The sequence below is a fragment of the Empidonax traillii genome, unplaced genomic scaffold (assembly GCF_003031625.1).
Source record: "Empidonax traillii isolate 1590-97213 ecotype Southwest subspecies unplaced genomic scaffold, ASM303162v1 scaffold177:size1754471, whole genome shotgun sequence".
Classification (NCBI taxonomy): domain Eukaryota; kingdom Metazoa; phylum Chordata; class Aves; order Passeriformes; family Tyrannidae; genus Empidonax; species Empidonax traillii.
The window spans coordinates 1,418,383-1,434,268 of record NW_020955370.1 but is presented as its reverse complement, the minus strand read 5'-3'; the positions used below and the strand labels follow the sequence as shown (position 1 = coordinate 1,434,268).

Below are 15,886 nucleotides of genomic sequence, written 5' to 3'. Positions count from 1 at the left end.
TTGACCTTCTCTGAAGAGGAAAAAAACCCTCATCGCACCAGGAAGCTCAGAATCCCAAGTGCTGCCCTCACTGTATCAAACAAGAGCTCAGTTTATAATCAAATTTCACTTCTCCATTTTTTCTTATTCTTCTGCTACCTTAAGACAAACCTGTGTAAGTCAGACCAGCAAAGCAACACCATGTCTGTGTGATGCCACCCGAGTTACTCAGAGCTGCAACTGCACACTGCGCTGAAGTAAAACAAAACAGAAAACCCCAGGAATTTTGTCACTGTCCTCAAAGCCCCATTCAGACAGTAGTCACTGCTTTATGTGAACCCTTTTAATGAAGTATTTTAACTTATCAAAGCCCACAAGTCATTCTCTCAGGTCCATTCCCACTGGGAGGCTCAGGGATTAGCGTGGAGGGCAACGTGCCGAGGATTAAACACGTCTAAGGTGTCTTCACCCGTCTGCCTCGTCGTGGGAGTTTATGTGATACTGCACCAGGATTTCCTAACATAAAGAAACTGTTTATGTCAACCCAAGTGGGGTATTTTTTTTAAGCTACTCAAAGGATCATGTCTTGACTTGCCCCGAGTGCACCACACCTGCCTGCTGCCAGGCGGAGCAGAGCACGGCTCTGCATCCTCCAATCTCCATGAACACCTTCCCCAGTTCCTTGAGGTACGTGGGCCTATGTGAACAGCAGCATTCAAGTGTACAATGAACATAAACAGGCTTTAAAAAGTAAGCTGCAACTCTGTCAGTCAACTGATAACCGTCCCTTTCTTCCTCGTCCCTTCCTCGCTCTCCCAAGGACTCACCTAACTGGCTTCAGGGAAAGTCAGAAGGACTCCAAGTATGTCAGTGGGCACTTCCCCAGCCCACGTGGATCTCATTCCCTTCCCTGACAAGGTGGGAAGAACCAGACAGCAGAGGCTGCCCAGGTGAGAGACATCAGAACACAGAGACACCAGGTGACCCTCTCCAGATGTACCAGACAATAAAGCTGAACTCCCTTTATCACCTGTAGCAGGTACTTCCAGTCTCCACTAGCCACAGACAGCAAGAAGCTGATCCTTTTGCTAACCCCTGGAAATCTGCTACCACCAATTCCACTGTGCCACCCTGAAGCTGCGGGAAGAGAAAAATAAACTCTCAAACCTCTTGCCAGTTTGGCACAGAACCAGAATTTCGTTCCTCAGCCCTAAAAGGGAAAAGTCTAAGTGGCAACAGGGCAGCAAACTCTCCTCCCTGTTGTACATTGGGGAAGGGAAGGCACAGCAACCATCACAGGCAAGATGGGTTTGAACAACCCAAGCAAATTAGGAAAGGAGGTGAGATCAGAGTCAGACTCGGGTCTGTTGAGCACTGCTGCTGCAACAGCCCTTTCTGCTCCCCTCCAGTCATGCCACTGTTAAGCAGTAAGCTGGGTGATGAAAACACATGTAGGCTCAATTAATTTTTCTTTTGCCAGCTCTGTTTTTGAGAGCAGAGCAGTTTCCCCGTTCACTTCATCCCAACACTGCAAGTGAAAGAGCCTGTTCCAGCTGCACTGCTGGGGAACCAGGTTTAATTCCTGTCTCAGATTTAATTCCCCCTGTTTAGCTAGGCAAGGAGAAGGTCTGAGGAGAAGGGGAAATGCAGTGGCCATTCCCTCTTCCACACTGCCTGCTTTGGTAGTGCCTCTAAGCCAGCTCAGCCTGAGCTCTCACACTACCCGCTGGCCACCCACCCCTCCTACGCTGTTCAGTGGGTCATTCCAACAACAAATTTGGGGAATAAAATGGTAAAAGTATAATGAATACACGTGTAGAAAAGAGAAAGAAGAAAAATGCTTAGAACAGGAGTTACAAATGCTGCTATTAAAATAAAACACATTTCAGAAAAGCCCGTGATGGCCCTGCAGGAGCTCACTTTACCCAAGTGCCTTCAGCTCACGGCTCTCCCTCCGAAGGAACACAACAGCAGAAAGCCATTCTCCATATTTCATCATGGTACAAGACATAGCTCAGAGCAATGCTTCAGATTTCCCCAGTTCTGCAGGACAATCCTGCCCTGGAGCAAGCTCCATCATCCATCCAGAGCCACACCTGCCCGTTCCCCCCTCCTTCCAACCCAGCGTGGCACCGCAGGGAAGCCACCGCCGCCCTCCTGCACCGCTCCCACTGCGTGTGCCAGGGCTCCAGCCACCCCATCCCCACCAGGAACCAGCAGGGATTGATTACCTACACCACTGACAGGCAAAGGAACCTCCACTCTGCACAGCCCCAACTCACTGAGATAGCCAGCAACCATTTAATCACTGTTAATTGTCTAACAGAGCAGAAGCGTGTTTTCCTTTTTATTTTTTTGTTTGGGTTTTAAACAAAACAGTTCAGCTCCTCGGTGTGCACCTGCCACTTCACAGGCAGCAACTTCCACACCCAAGGGGGCAGGAATCAAATTACCCTTATTTCCAAGTCATTAAGCTCTGCTTCACTTTCCTCATAGGTTAAGCTTAAGAGGAGAGGCGCATGTAGAGACTGGGAGAGAAACAAAGCTCAGTCAAGTGGTGCTTTTATAAAGATATGCTTGAACAGCAACTTCAGCGTGTGCACCTCAAAAAGGAGGAAGGTTGTCCTGCAAAAGCGAAGTTTCGTCCACACTGCCAAGAATTTTCTTTTTGTGGTCCCGTAGTTTGAACAGATGAGGCAAGGTTTTAGAAACCAGTTAAACTAGACTTTAACAAACTATTAAGCAGATGGGAGCAAGTGGATCTTGTTGAAATACGGATGGGGAAAAACACTGACATGTAAAAATATCAGCAAGTACCATTAGAAATACTCTTGGACATGTGTTTCTATTAAGTGTTCTCTTTTTTCTTTCTTAAAAGAGTGGGAAGGTCAGGAAGGAGAAGGGCTGATCTATGATCTACAGCAATTCAAGTTTGTAACTTAATTTCACCACTTAGCATTCATAAGAAACCAGTGAAGAAAGACTTGTCACTGAACATGGGGACAGATATTTCCTTTATAGCACTGTTAGAAATTTTACTAAAAAAATATTACTTTATGCAGTTTAAAGCGATTTTTCACTAGTCTGAAGTGAAGTATTTATGTCCTTTGACTACCGAAAACACAGAAAACAATGTTTTTCCATTACATGATGATACAAGGAAAAGAAAAAAGAATCCCCCCATCCCAAATTCCCCTCTGCTTCAATCTGTAACTGCTGTCAGGGGGGATGCAGGGCAGGACTCAGTTTATGTAGCACTTGGTATCTATGTGGGTCCCACCTCCAGCAGCTGAACACTGAATAGCAGGAAAAGCCTTTTGCAACTCCCAGCACCGAGCAAAGCCAGCACTTCAGGACTGCAACCACTCACTGCACTTCTGGAAGGTGTTTACAGCTTTCCTCTAAGAATCTCCCAGCGCGTATTCTTACCCAGGCAGATGTTTTTCGCTGTGTAATTCAGCTCACAATGGATATTGTGCACTTTGTTTCAAGATGCTGAGTTCTGCATTTTTTAAGGGTAGCAACAATTTGCTTGTGGCTAGAAGTATGACTCTTCTTTAAGTAAAACAGTGACACACCTAAGGCTAGATTTAAAAAAAAAAAAAAAAAAAGCCGGGTGTAATTATCGGCTTGCTGACACAATAGGTGAAACTGTGTGTCATACTTTATTTGAATATTTTTTTTTTTTTCTCCACCATTTCTCTCTGGAGTGGCAATTCTACCTTCAGGAGTTGATTACATTCAGGAAAGGTATGGCCACCAGAACCACGCGGTTTTTAAGCAAAGCTTAAAATATAGCGTTAATAATTCTCTGCTCCCAAAACAGCTTTGTTGGAAAACTAAGATATTACAAACCATACCACCTTACTGCTGTTCCTGAGCAATTTTCAGCTTCCCCTTGGCTGTCCACCCTGTTTTTCACTGTCAATGGTTGCACTAAAAGTGTGCCAAGAAAAACTGTTAGAAGCCACCTCTGTGCGTTTGCAGTGCAAGTCACCCGTTAAAGAACACCTGAAATGTTGGTCAGTGTGTGGCCAACAAAAAGACCAAACACCAAAGAGAGAATCTCACAGGCAAAGAGGAGGGAAAGCACGAGACAAAAGGAAAAAAGTAAAACCAATTTGTATCTGCAAAAATATCAACAGTATAAAGTGAAAAGCTGCACCAAGTTCCAGCCCACCACTGCAGTATTGCAGATTTGGAAATATTTTGCAGATTTTACTTCTGAAAGACTTTTGAAACAGAAACCACAGATTGAAAAAGAACTACATACACGTGTTTCCATCCACTGCTAAGTGGGGTACTGGACTGGGCTACTCTATAAAACTACAGGCTACCAAAAGAGGAAACAAATTCTCTCATGTATTTGTTAGTTTTAACCAAAACAGGTTCTTATTTCTAATAAACTCCCCATTATTCAAAAGTGCTGTGCTACTGAGAATTCAGAATCACTGTGCAAAGTTCTTAGCCCTTCCAGAAACTGGAAGTTCTTTTATTATTGACTCAAAATAATCTTGGAATGGGAACACTTCAAAATGAAAATTATAAATTACGTGGAAGAAGAGCTGAAGTGCAGTTTATTCTTTTAGACTTAACCTGCTCGACTTGCAGGCTGTAAGCTGCCAGAAAAGGCCTACTTTATTCTGTCCACAACACCCATCTGACAAAGTCAGATGGATTGTTAGGAACAAGTGTTCACCTGGAAAGGTAAGAAGGAACTTCTTCCATAAGTTTTCTCCTAACATTTCCATGCCTTTACGACTGCAGAAAGCAGCTCCAAAGTTTTAGAGTGGTTTATTTCTAACTCTGCTTAACTAAGGCTCCAAATCTTAAACTGCCAGAACTCTGCTGAGCTCAGCACAGAGAGGGTGACCAAGCAGGACAGGCCACACTGTGTGCCAAAGCCTCTGGTTTCTCTCAACCTCCTTACACTGAGTCTGTTTGGACTTTTCTTTGGTTTTTCACGTGGAGTCATCACACTTGATAAGGAAACACTTTGATATGTTTCTATCACCGTCATCCCACTCCCACTCAGTTGTTCACTTCGAAGCTGTTCCCTGTGCCTGTCCACAGACAGGCTGATTTTTCACAGCTCCAGCCTCACCTGGAGATGTGGCTGATGAAGGGGATCAGCTCGGCGGGTTCGTAGGCGCGGGCGAAGGCCCAGCACACGTAGCAGGCGGCGTCCCTGACGTTGGAGCCCACGCTGCAGGCCCCCCTCTTCTCATCGTACGTCAGAGCCTTCAGCATGACGGGAACAACTGTCAGAGAGAGAAAACGGGCAAGAGCAACAGTCAGGGGCAGCAGTGAACAAAAAAAATGAGGTGTAAGAGCAGCAGCAGCAGGTTTTTTTATTTCCTTCACATATAACTCAATGAGGATTCAAGTAAGGGGGTACATGAGGAGTAGAGCTGATACAATTTATTACTCAGTGGGACACGTTCAAAGTGATTTTAAAATGCAGAATTTTAAGGTGTCCACTTTTAAAGGAACTGGACTGCAAATATTACAGCAATCTCCATCACTACAGAAATAATACTTCTGAAGAAATAGAGTGTTGAAAATTAAAGAATCAGTATCATAAAATAAAAGAATCAGTATCCATCTATTTGCAGACAACATTAATCACAGTAGAAGTCCGAATATGTTAAATTCTTATCAATTAACATAGCTTGTCAATCATTAATATCTCAATCCTGAAAGGGACTTAAGTACAGTTTTTGCAGTATCTTAGAGCCAAGTGACACACTTGACATCATTCTTGCATTAAGGAAGCAGTGATGTTTTATTCCCCACAGAGCTGCTATTTGGAGCTACTTCAGTGGAGTATTTTAGGCTTAAACCTGTCTCTGCTGTTGAACTGCACCCATCAGAAAGAGAGAATATGGATAAAGCTGCAAAATAACCTGGAAAAGCACACACAGGTGGGATCTGCTCTCACTGCTGCTCAGACATCTGAAACACCAGTGAACTACACAGCTCTTCAGCTGCACAGAGGATTTAAGGCAAAACCAGAAGCTTTTGATGAGGGAACAGCAGATCCCACCACCCCACCACACACCCAAAAAAAGTCTTCACCCATCAGTCAGATTAAATCAATACCCCCAACATACCAACTTCTGTTAAGAGAGCGAGGAAATAAGAAAGAGGTATTCACATCCTGAACAGCCACATGATACACACAGATAAAGAGGTTCCAAACACTGAAAGAACAATTCTTGTACACAGTTCTAGTAACATATCATCACAGTTCCAGAAATACTACATGAATGCAGGGCTCCTTCATTTGGAATCTGCACATCCTGAATACACTTCTCTCTAGATGACACAATTTTAAAGAAATTAATAATGTCTGTAGAAACAACAGCCTCTAGAAAAAAAAAAAACAACTCCTCTGTTTTCCTTCTTGTATCAAATTTATCAAATGCACTTTTCTTCCACAGAAAATATTGTTACAAGGTGATCCCATTAATAAGAAATAGGATCACTGAGCTGTATTTCATTAGCAACCTGTGTCTGGATATCCCTGAGTGGATGCAATCATAAAATAATTAAAACTTCCATGTGCAGTTCACCACTGTATGCTGCTGCTTTTAACAGAAAGATACACACCACAAGTGGGAAAGGGAAGTGTTAAAAGGCTGTTTAAATTCATTTTAAGCTGCTGAAGGAAATAAAGCAGTAAGGAGAGCGTTGGACAAGACATGGCTATTAGAAGCACAAGCACTACACAGGAAAAAGAGCAATTTCTAGTCAGGATCAATGAAACAGCAAAGACAGATGGATTTTTGGACACTTCCCAGTTCCGAAAGAAACTGCAATGGAAATCTTTAAAAATGCTGCCTAGCTTGTTTTGAAAACTGCTGCATCAACTGATGAGAAAAATGGAATTTGCTGGTTCTACAGGACACTCAAAGAGACGCCAAAGGCGATTTTGCAAAGCTGCTGCACATTTCCCTCAGTGCAGGGCGACCACTCCAGCTCCTTCCGACAGCTGGGAGCACATTCCCAGCGCTGGGCAGGGGAGGAAGGAGCAAGGAGGACCCACCAGCAGCTCCTCACGTTTGTAATGTGTGTATGAAAGAAAAAAAAGTAGCATGATTTTCCAATTCAAGGCATTAACGTCCCAAATTCCAGGGACAGCAGCAAATGGCACCCGATTTATCAGGGTCGGGGATGCTCCAGGGTCTGTTACTGGGAGCAGCTCGAGCTCTCACACCTCTCTGGTGTCCTACTCCGACATCTGGGACTCACAGCATCACTCTGGAACAGTCACTGCAAAGTCTGGAGAGCAAAGAGGGACAGTGAAAAGGAAAGAAGCGACACTGGGCACTGGGAAGGTGGGAGAAATAAGGGAAACAAGGTGAAGTGTGAAGCAGGAAGGGCTGAGTGAATATAAATAGAACAACCAGGGAAATACTGATCTAGGGGTCATCTGGTAAAGTTTTGTGCTGTCAACTGGTTGAATGTTTACTGGTGAACTGTGGACTGTAAGAAATGTTACGTAAAAGCTGCTCCTGACAAATGTTCGTGGGTTTGGAAAAGCGGGTTCAGCACTGCACTTCCTGTTGGTGATAAAGAGTCATAAAATCCAAAATTCCACGTTTCACTTCATTCCTTACCCTAGAGTTCTTCAAACACCATGTCAAATTCAGACCCAAAATCAATTTACCCCAAAAAAATCAAAATTGAAAAAAAAAATCCTAAAACTCTAGAAAAAAACCCAAATCTTCCAGAAGAAACTTATTTCAGTTTGGTAGGGCAGGGACATAATTCTTTGGTTTTGAAATTATGAGCATGCCTTTTTTATTGAAAAGTAGGAGGCTGGGAGATACAACAAGGAAAAAACACAGACTGTACTTAATTTTGTAAGATTAACTTCACAAGTTTACAAGTTACTGATTCTTTACAAGTTACCAGTTCCTTCACTGACCCACAGTTCTTTAAAAAGTTTGCCATCAAAACCAGAGGATAAACAGTGTCCACTCTCCAGCTAATTAGTAAAAGAAAATCCACCTGTTTAGGTCTGTGAATGCTCAGGAAAACACAGTCACCTTTACCTGTAGCCTGGAGGTATCAATAAGCACCTGCTTCACCCCACCCTGCCTTGCCCAACAGCGTCACTGCAGTTGCAGCACAGCTTTGCTCAAGCCTTGGGAAAATAAAGAAACAACTGCTGGCTTCAAAGAGTTGCAAACAACAGGGTTTTCTTCCCCCCCTCCTCCCCCCCCCCATACTGGAGATGGGTTGCACAGATATTTTGATTTTTAAGATTTTACACAGCGGGATGTTCAGCACCTTTCACTGAGAGACTTGGTAAAGGAATTGGGGAAGATGTTGGATACTGAAAGGTCACATGAATGAAAAAAGTCCTTTAAAAACATACTTTACACCAACCTCCACCTTAACCCAGCCATCTGGAGACCTATGTCACTTTAACTCCACGTTGTAATTCTTTTTTTTTTTTTTTTTTTTTTTAATGTATTGCGTTGTTTCTCATTTAAAACACACAAATACAGCAGTCAAACAAACAAACAACAGAAACCTGTTCCTCCCTAGGCCTTGTCTCCACAGGAAAATTGCAAAACGTCGAGTCAACCCTATTTAATTTAAAACACATTTTCACTGGATCTGGGGTGAAATGAGAAGTGTCTAAATTTAGTTTAAAACCAAAATATGCAGCTTAAAACAGAGAAAGCCAATGTCGTCTCGCAGCCAAGTATTATGTTTTTATAGGGGCTGTTTATGCAGAAAAGCTGTCTCAATTTGTAAAAAAATATATTGCAAAAGCTTCTATTTTAGAATTACATAAGAAAAAAGTAATAGAGAAAGTGGATGTCTGCTGTTTCTGAAGGTTGTCTTGTGCACAATGGCCCTACAATTAATGAATTATGAAGCTTAAACACAGTTATGTGTTCAACACAAAGAACAGTAATTTTATTCTTCGAATTTTTCTTCAATTAAACTCCTTGCAGAAGTGCCTTTTGTGAGGCTCAGGCTTAAATAAAATAAAATAAAAAAAAAAAGCGCAGCCAGCCACATGCAGAGTCTATCAGCTTCTTGTGTGTGAAACAGCACACCCATCGCTGCTGATCAGATGCTAAAAACAGAACCCTGGCTCCTCCCTGTAAAGAATGTCAGGTTTGGGACCTCTCACTCCCACATGGCACCCTGACCTGTGCTGGAGAGAGAGGCAGGTCCTAATTGGAACTTTGTTAGGGCTCTTGTACTAATATTTACTGTACCAACACAGTTCAGGTCAGGCCCATTATCAGAAATCAGTATTTGTTTAAGGTTCTGCCAAACATCCCTCACTTGTTCTTGTTTTCGATACAAGGTGTCGACTCCAGGATTTGCTCCTAAAGGGCTGCTTCATCCAGAGGATAAATCTTCCTGTCAGTGAGGAGCAGACGATGAGTGTGTTGCTTGGGCTGCTCAAAAGTTCTCGGTGTTCCTGTGAGATGCTCCGACATCACATCCCGAAGGGCAAGTGCCTGAAAGCCACCCACGGGTGACCTCTCCTCTCCCGTTCCTGCCCCCGGGGCTGACCTCGTTAGGAGTTTGCCAGGGAAGAAGGAGGGAAGATAGCAGAGCTCATGCAGGCTCAGACTGAAGGGCTGAAGTGTCTAAACCACCACAACCTCCTCCCCATCCCATCCCATCCCATCCCATCCCCACTGCTGAGCCCACACGGGGCTGCGAGATCCACACACAAACCCAACCTGCATTCTCTGCCCCGTGACTACCAAGGCCTGTGTCTGGCTGGCTGCAATCTCACTTCAGTCTCTCGCTACGTAATGAATTAAGAGAGCCTTTAATTATCCGCTCACGTGGTATTTTTTCCATGGAGCTATCTCAGCCAGCCCACAGGACAGACCTGCTCCGGCGATGAATCACGGCGGGGCAGCACCGGGAGGTTGTTGTCTGCCCTGCTGCTGAGGGAGGAAAAGGTGGAATGCCAAGGCTGGCTGTCAGGCAGGCAGAAGGAGTTGTTGGTTAGGCTGGAGGCTGCCCCAAAGACTCGCTGTTTGGTACCAGTCGTGTTTCTGACACCCAGAATTTAAAGGACTGGGTGGTGGCTCTGGTTCTGCACCTGCTGCAAAGAGCTACAAGCAGGGCTGAACAAGTGTCACCACACTGACAGCACTTTGGGGTGTGCAGAGGGGCCAAGCAGGAAGCAGATGGATCAGGATTTTGGCCAGTCCATCCCACGTTAACACAGCCATAAATCCTCAAAGCCCCCCTGCCTGGCTGTGCCCAGGCTGGCAGCTGAGTCAGGACAGTCCTGAAACACAGAGTGAAAGATGTTTTGGGGACTCATCTACCCCCAAGGCCAGACAAGAGAGCAGCACAGAACCTCACAGCTGACAGAGCTCTGCCTCTGACTGACTGAACCAGCAGCAAACTGCAGTTTAAGGACATGAAGGAACAGGCTCGTGGAGAAATCCTACGGAGCAAATGAATTACTTACTCTGAAGGAGTATAAAAATTCTGTAAACTCATAACACTGCGTGTCAGAAAAGAAAGATCACCCAAGAAAGCCCAGCCTTAAGGCTAAGATTGTGCAATACCGAGATAAAACCCCACGGTGAAAAAGCCAGAAGCAATTCATTGTCATTTATTCCCTGCTCAGTGTTTACCCCATCTCCCAGTGGCGCTGGGGGAGGGACCTTCCCTGCTGCGGCATTTCTTCTTCTTGCTCATACCTGCTGGCTAGTGAAAAAAAAAATAAATAAATCTGCTCTATTTATAATGCTTCCTTGCTAATTTGAAAACTATTACGGTGACACAGGCATTATAACTTTTTTAAAAGACTCTTTTCAAGGCCGTGCATCATTTTTAAAGTTCACCTGCGTGTTAGAGAAGAGGAATTCTACCGTAACCAGCCTTTCAGGTTTGGGTGTTCTCGATTTTCTGAGAGTCCACCTAAGACAGGTAGATCTTTTTTTTTTTTTTTCACTTCTTCCTGTATCTATGATGAAAAGCACCTGGAACTGTGCCAAAAGCCTCCCAATTAACCACTGCTGCAGAAGGCACCGACACGCTGCACAAGCCTGACTTCCTGACACACCATCCCTCTCCTCCAAACCCTGCCAGCTGCAAATCCATAACAAACAACTTACTCTGGAATACAAGAACACAGGAGGTAATCCTTAAAATCAGAGTATGTAAATAAGTTTAAGAAGCCACGTAACAGATTTCTGTAGGACTGTTTAAATCTGTTTTAAAGTTAAACCTCCTCCTAGAACCCATCTGAAAACGGTATTGGTTTTACTTGTGCTGTTTTGTTGATTTTTTTTTCTTTTAATAAATGGCACAACGAGCTCAGACAAGCAAAAATGACCCTTTTTTCACTCTGTGTAGAGTTTTTTAGGCTTTGATTGGGTTTTCTTTTTTAAGGCTATCCAGTTATATACAACTATCAGGAAGCACCATGCTCTGTACTCTCAGATAAAATATAGAAGAATCCAATCTCTTATCAGTGGTACCACATGATCTGTACTACAAGCAGAGACAACTGGGTACTGCCCCAGAGCACATATCCACTCTAATCAAATTAAGAAGAAAAAATTAACAATAGAAAATTAACAACATTTGCACCAGAAGGTGAGGGAATTTTAAAATTGCAAACACAACTGCTGTGTACACAGATATTCCTTCAAAGTTGTAGCATCTGCTGTTGAGACTGGCTGAGTCCATTTGAAACCTTCTGACAGCACCAGAGCCTTCCTCTCATACAAACTTTTCCCCAAAAATATACATGATAATGGGAAATTTTTTAAAACAGAGAGCGAACATCAACTGGCAGCACCAGTGTCTCTGTTTAAACCACGTGCTTACCATTCAGCAGAAATAATGACACAAGTATTTACCTCATCCAGGCTCTTTTGGGATACTGCTAGAGTTGTGCCTGACCTCTCAAAAATGGTAAAAGGATCCTGATTTTGTCATGGAAACCCAAGACATCATAACCTGCCAAGTCCCCTCTCAAATCTGGCCCAGGCCCTTCACTAACAGAACTCCACTGCAGATTTTAACACTCCCTATTTGCTTCTTACACGTTTTTGTTGCTCCTTTTATTCTGAAGGTAGTTTGTGGACAGAAGAAAAAGAGGCTGGTTTTGCACAAATAGATTTTTCACTCACCATATCTACACTTTCCATTTATTCTGAGATTAAAAAAAAAAAAAAAAAAAAAAAACAACAAAATTCCAGATTCAGATCAGCTGCACTGACCCACCAGTATCAGATTCCTGAATTACCCATTATCTGGGGATCCCATCAGCCCGATTTCCTTCTGTTCAAAAGCTGCTTTCATTGTTGCCACAGTTTAAAAAGGACTGTTGGACTGTTCCAGTCTATCCCCTGTGAATGGGTAAGGGTATTTAAGAAAGCAGAAAGATCAAAAGTAACATCTTCCTGGCTGGAATCCTCCCAAAACAAGCACTAATTCACTGCAAGTGCAACCACAAGCTTCTCCCAGTCTTTTTTTTTCCCTGGCTCTCTTTTCTTACTCTTCAGTGATGCACGTTTTCAACCTCCACTTTTCCACAAATGTGATTTTATGGCAAAACCAGGATCACACAATGCACAGTGAGCACAGAAACCAGAATTTATCTTGATGAAACTCTAAGAGTTCTACCAAGGACTGAATTTGAGAGGGTCCAGCAGAGAAAGCCAAGCCCCTGCGGCCATGGAGCAGACACAGCTGTGACTATTTGGTGCTCAGCAAGTCCTTCAGTGACACCAGAACATTCTTCATCTCACCACCAACACGTTCAGAAGGCCCAGGAAGGTTCATGTTCCTCTACATGACACACCTTATGAGCCAGAAAGTTTATACTGTGCTGTCATCAAGAGAAATTTTAATAACGTCCTTTCACAAGCAAACCAGAAATTCAAGTAAACTAGGATTCTCTTGTTTGTTTAGTATTTATCCCCACCCAATTAAATAAAAAACCCCTATAAATAATAGTCTGAAGCCTACAAAACCACAAGTACAGCACAAAACAAAAGCTGTGAAATCATACTGAAACCACACCGAAATGTAAGTTTTTCTTCTGACATATACTGTACAGTAAGAAATGTTTCATTCTGGAGCAATTCCAAAAGTAGAAACTCACACAAAAATATCTAAAACCTTCTTATCTGATTATTTGACTTCTGCTTATTTTGCTAAAAAAGCCCCACTTCTCCTACATGCAAATTTAGCTGCACAATCCCTTCTAGAAACAACTGCAATTTTACAGCTAAATGTTGACATGTAACTTTGAATTCAAAACCATAACAGACAGCTCAAGAACTGCAGCATCAGAGTGCTTTTAATAGAATAAAATAAAAAAAACGTATTTCATTTGCTGGTTTATATTCCCCACTATAAAAATCTATTTAAAAAGTAGACAACATATAGTAATCATATAAATATTTATAAAATTTGACACGTTTCAGGGAATAACTGAAAGAGAAAAATATATTGAGTCCAGGAGTATTTGTTCTATGCCTCCCTGCTCTCTGGTGAGAGCAGCAGTACCAGGTACTTCCCTCAAAGAAAAATGTGTTTATGTATCTTGGAACTGCCCATGGCACAAACTGGGTCCTACTGCTGGATTTTACCAGAAAAACTCCAGCATGGTGAGAAAAATGGCTCAGAATCCCTGGTGTTAGTCTTGAAACTAAAGCAGAAAAGGAAAAAACAAACATTCTACATGAAAAGCACTTTTAAAATAATATTTTAAAACACATTTGGAAAGGGAACTGTAACCAGCAGGTCAGGCAGAAGCTGAAGGTGCATTTTACCTCCCTGTGAGAATGACTGGCAGGGAAAAGAGTGATCATTAAAAACCCTCCCTTCTAAACAGTTTTGCCTACAGTCCCAATTCCTGCTGTTTCCCACTTCCCCCAAGATGTTTCACTGCCCCAGGGCAAGGATGGGAACCCGAAGGGAGATCATCCTACTTCCAGGCTAAACACTAACAGCACAGGCCACAATAAATATCTAAAAATGGGATCTGCAGTTGCTATTAACTGCTGAGCTTTTGTTCTTTTCCCATACAAGTAATTTGCTCCAGTAATCATGAACAAGTAGCTCCCAAACCCCAGCAATCTGCCCAGACGTATCTCCGGAGTCAGGGGCTGGGGCGCCACGAAAAACAAAGGCACATTTCAAAGGTGTTATTCCAAAAGCATTAAGACTAATAACTATTCATATGGGATAGAAAAAAATAATTATGAGAATATTGCAGGAGAATCGGGTGATGTTTCGGGGCACGGCGTGAGTTGCAGTGATTATATTCACATCCATTTGCCCCCTTCTGGGAATGCTGGGGAATAACCCAGCCCAAACATGCTGAGAGAGAGCCAAATCCTTCGATAACTTAGGCTCAAGTGATCCAAGAAAGAAAAAAAAAGGACCTGAATGTTTAGCCAAAGCCACACACCCAGACACAGAACTCGGGTGACACAGGTAGAAGTGAAGGCGGTTCCAAGGTTACTGCAGATGGCAAGCTGAGCTTCTCCAGCTCCATGTCTGTCACTTCCTCCATTTTCCTGTGCTTATTCTGCTCTCCTGGCAGAACTAACAAGCTCACAAATTGGTAGGGCATCTCTAGAAAGACCTGGAAAAGCTGTTGGTGACTGTCAGACAAGGGACAACCTCTGGGAGCGGTGTCAGAGCTCCCAGTGATAGAGCTGGGCCAGTCCCGGCATCAGAGCAGGAGGGTAAGAGCTCTCTGATTAACATGGAGCTGGTGACTGACTGGAGAAACACCTGCCACGTGCTCAGACATCCAGGGAATGGAATTCTGCAGCACAAGAGGAAAACAGAAGCGAGGCAAGCACTGTATCCACCACACCATAGGTTTATTCCATTTGGATGTAGGGTTTCTATGTGTGATATTTTCTGCTCAGTGCTGAAGCTGAGCCCAAAAGTTCATACAAAAGCACTAAAAAGGAAGTTTGTAATGTTTACAGAATTATAGAATTCTACAGAAATGCAGGTTTATGCTACAGAAATTAAATTCCACCGCAGCTAAAGAGCCCGTATTTGATATCGAATTTTAAACAGAACCTAGAAGAAAGAAGTATATTCTACACCAGAAAATATATAAAACCAAAGCTTCAGCCCTCCAAAGATACAAAAATAATCACATTTTAGGAAAAAGGCAATTCCTGAGAAAATTATCAGTAAGTCCAAATTTTACTGTGTCAGTCCTGGTGCTCTTAATTAGTCTGACATGTAAATGAAAAAGGTTTTACCAACAGGAGACTGGAGCCACTTGATCAGACACTTGGGATGTGAGTAGTGAGTTAACAAAAGTGTTGAAACAACATCACTGCAGTTATGAGTTAGTATTTCTAGAAGTTTGCACAAACAAGAACTCCTGTGGTCCTGTTCTGGTGTTGACCAGCAAATCTCCTCCCCCAGATGTGGATTTTTAACCCCATCCAAACCCCGAGCGAGGGAGCAGTTACATGAGCTGTTCTGGATTTAAAACATCATTTTCCTTTGGTCAGTGCAGCAACTGGACATCCCACCTCCCCTCCACATACCAGATCAGGGAAGGGGGACAGGGGAGAAAGGGGGAAAAAATAAAATCAAAGTTTCAGTTCTGACAGCTCAGTCACCTACACTGAAGGAGTCCATCCTCTGGATGCCACAAACTGCAATTTTCCTTCAAAATAAAAAATCTGATCTGATTTTTTAAACCTGCCAGCAAAAAAAGACACCCAGTGGTACCTTCCTTCAGCTACAGACAACACACACAGTGATCCACATTTGCAGCAGGAAAATGAGGTTGTTGTGTAGATCCATGTGGCACCCAAATTACTGTCACCACTGGGCAGGGACTGCTGAGAAAGCAAAGGGTTTGTCTCCCTGGGGCTTCCAGCAAGACCTTTCTCTGCAGGCA

The 15,886-nt window shown here is 43.2% G+C and overlaps 1 protein-coding gene across 1 annotated transcript in view; it reads right to left on the bottom strand.

The window, feature by feature from the left end:
* Positions 1-15,886, bottom strand: part of TBCD (tubulin folding cofactor D) — a 119,868-nt gene that overhangs the window by 65,551 nt on the left and 38,431 nt on the right. Inside the window, exon 14 of the mRNA XM_027886074.1 lies at positions 5,084-5,240. Within this exon, the coding sequence (XP_027741875.1) occupies positions 5,084-5,240 (157 nt within the window). The remainder of the gene's footprint in view (positions 1-5,083; positions 5,241-15,886) is intronic.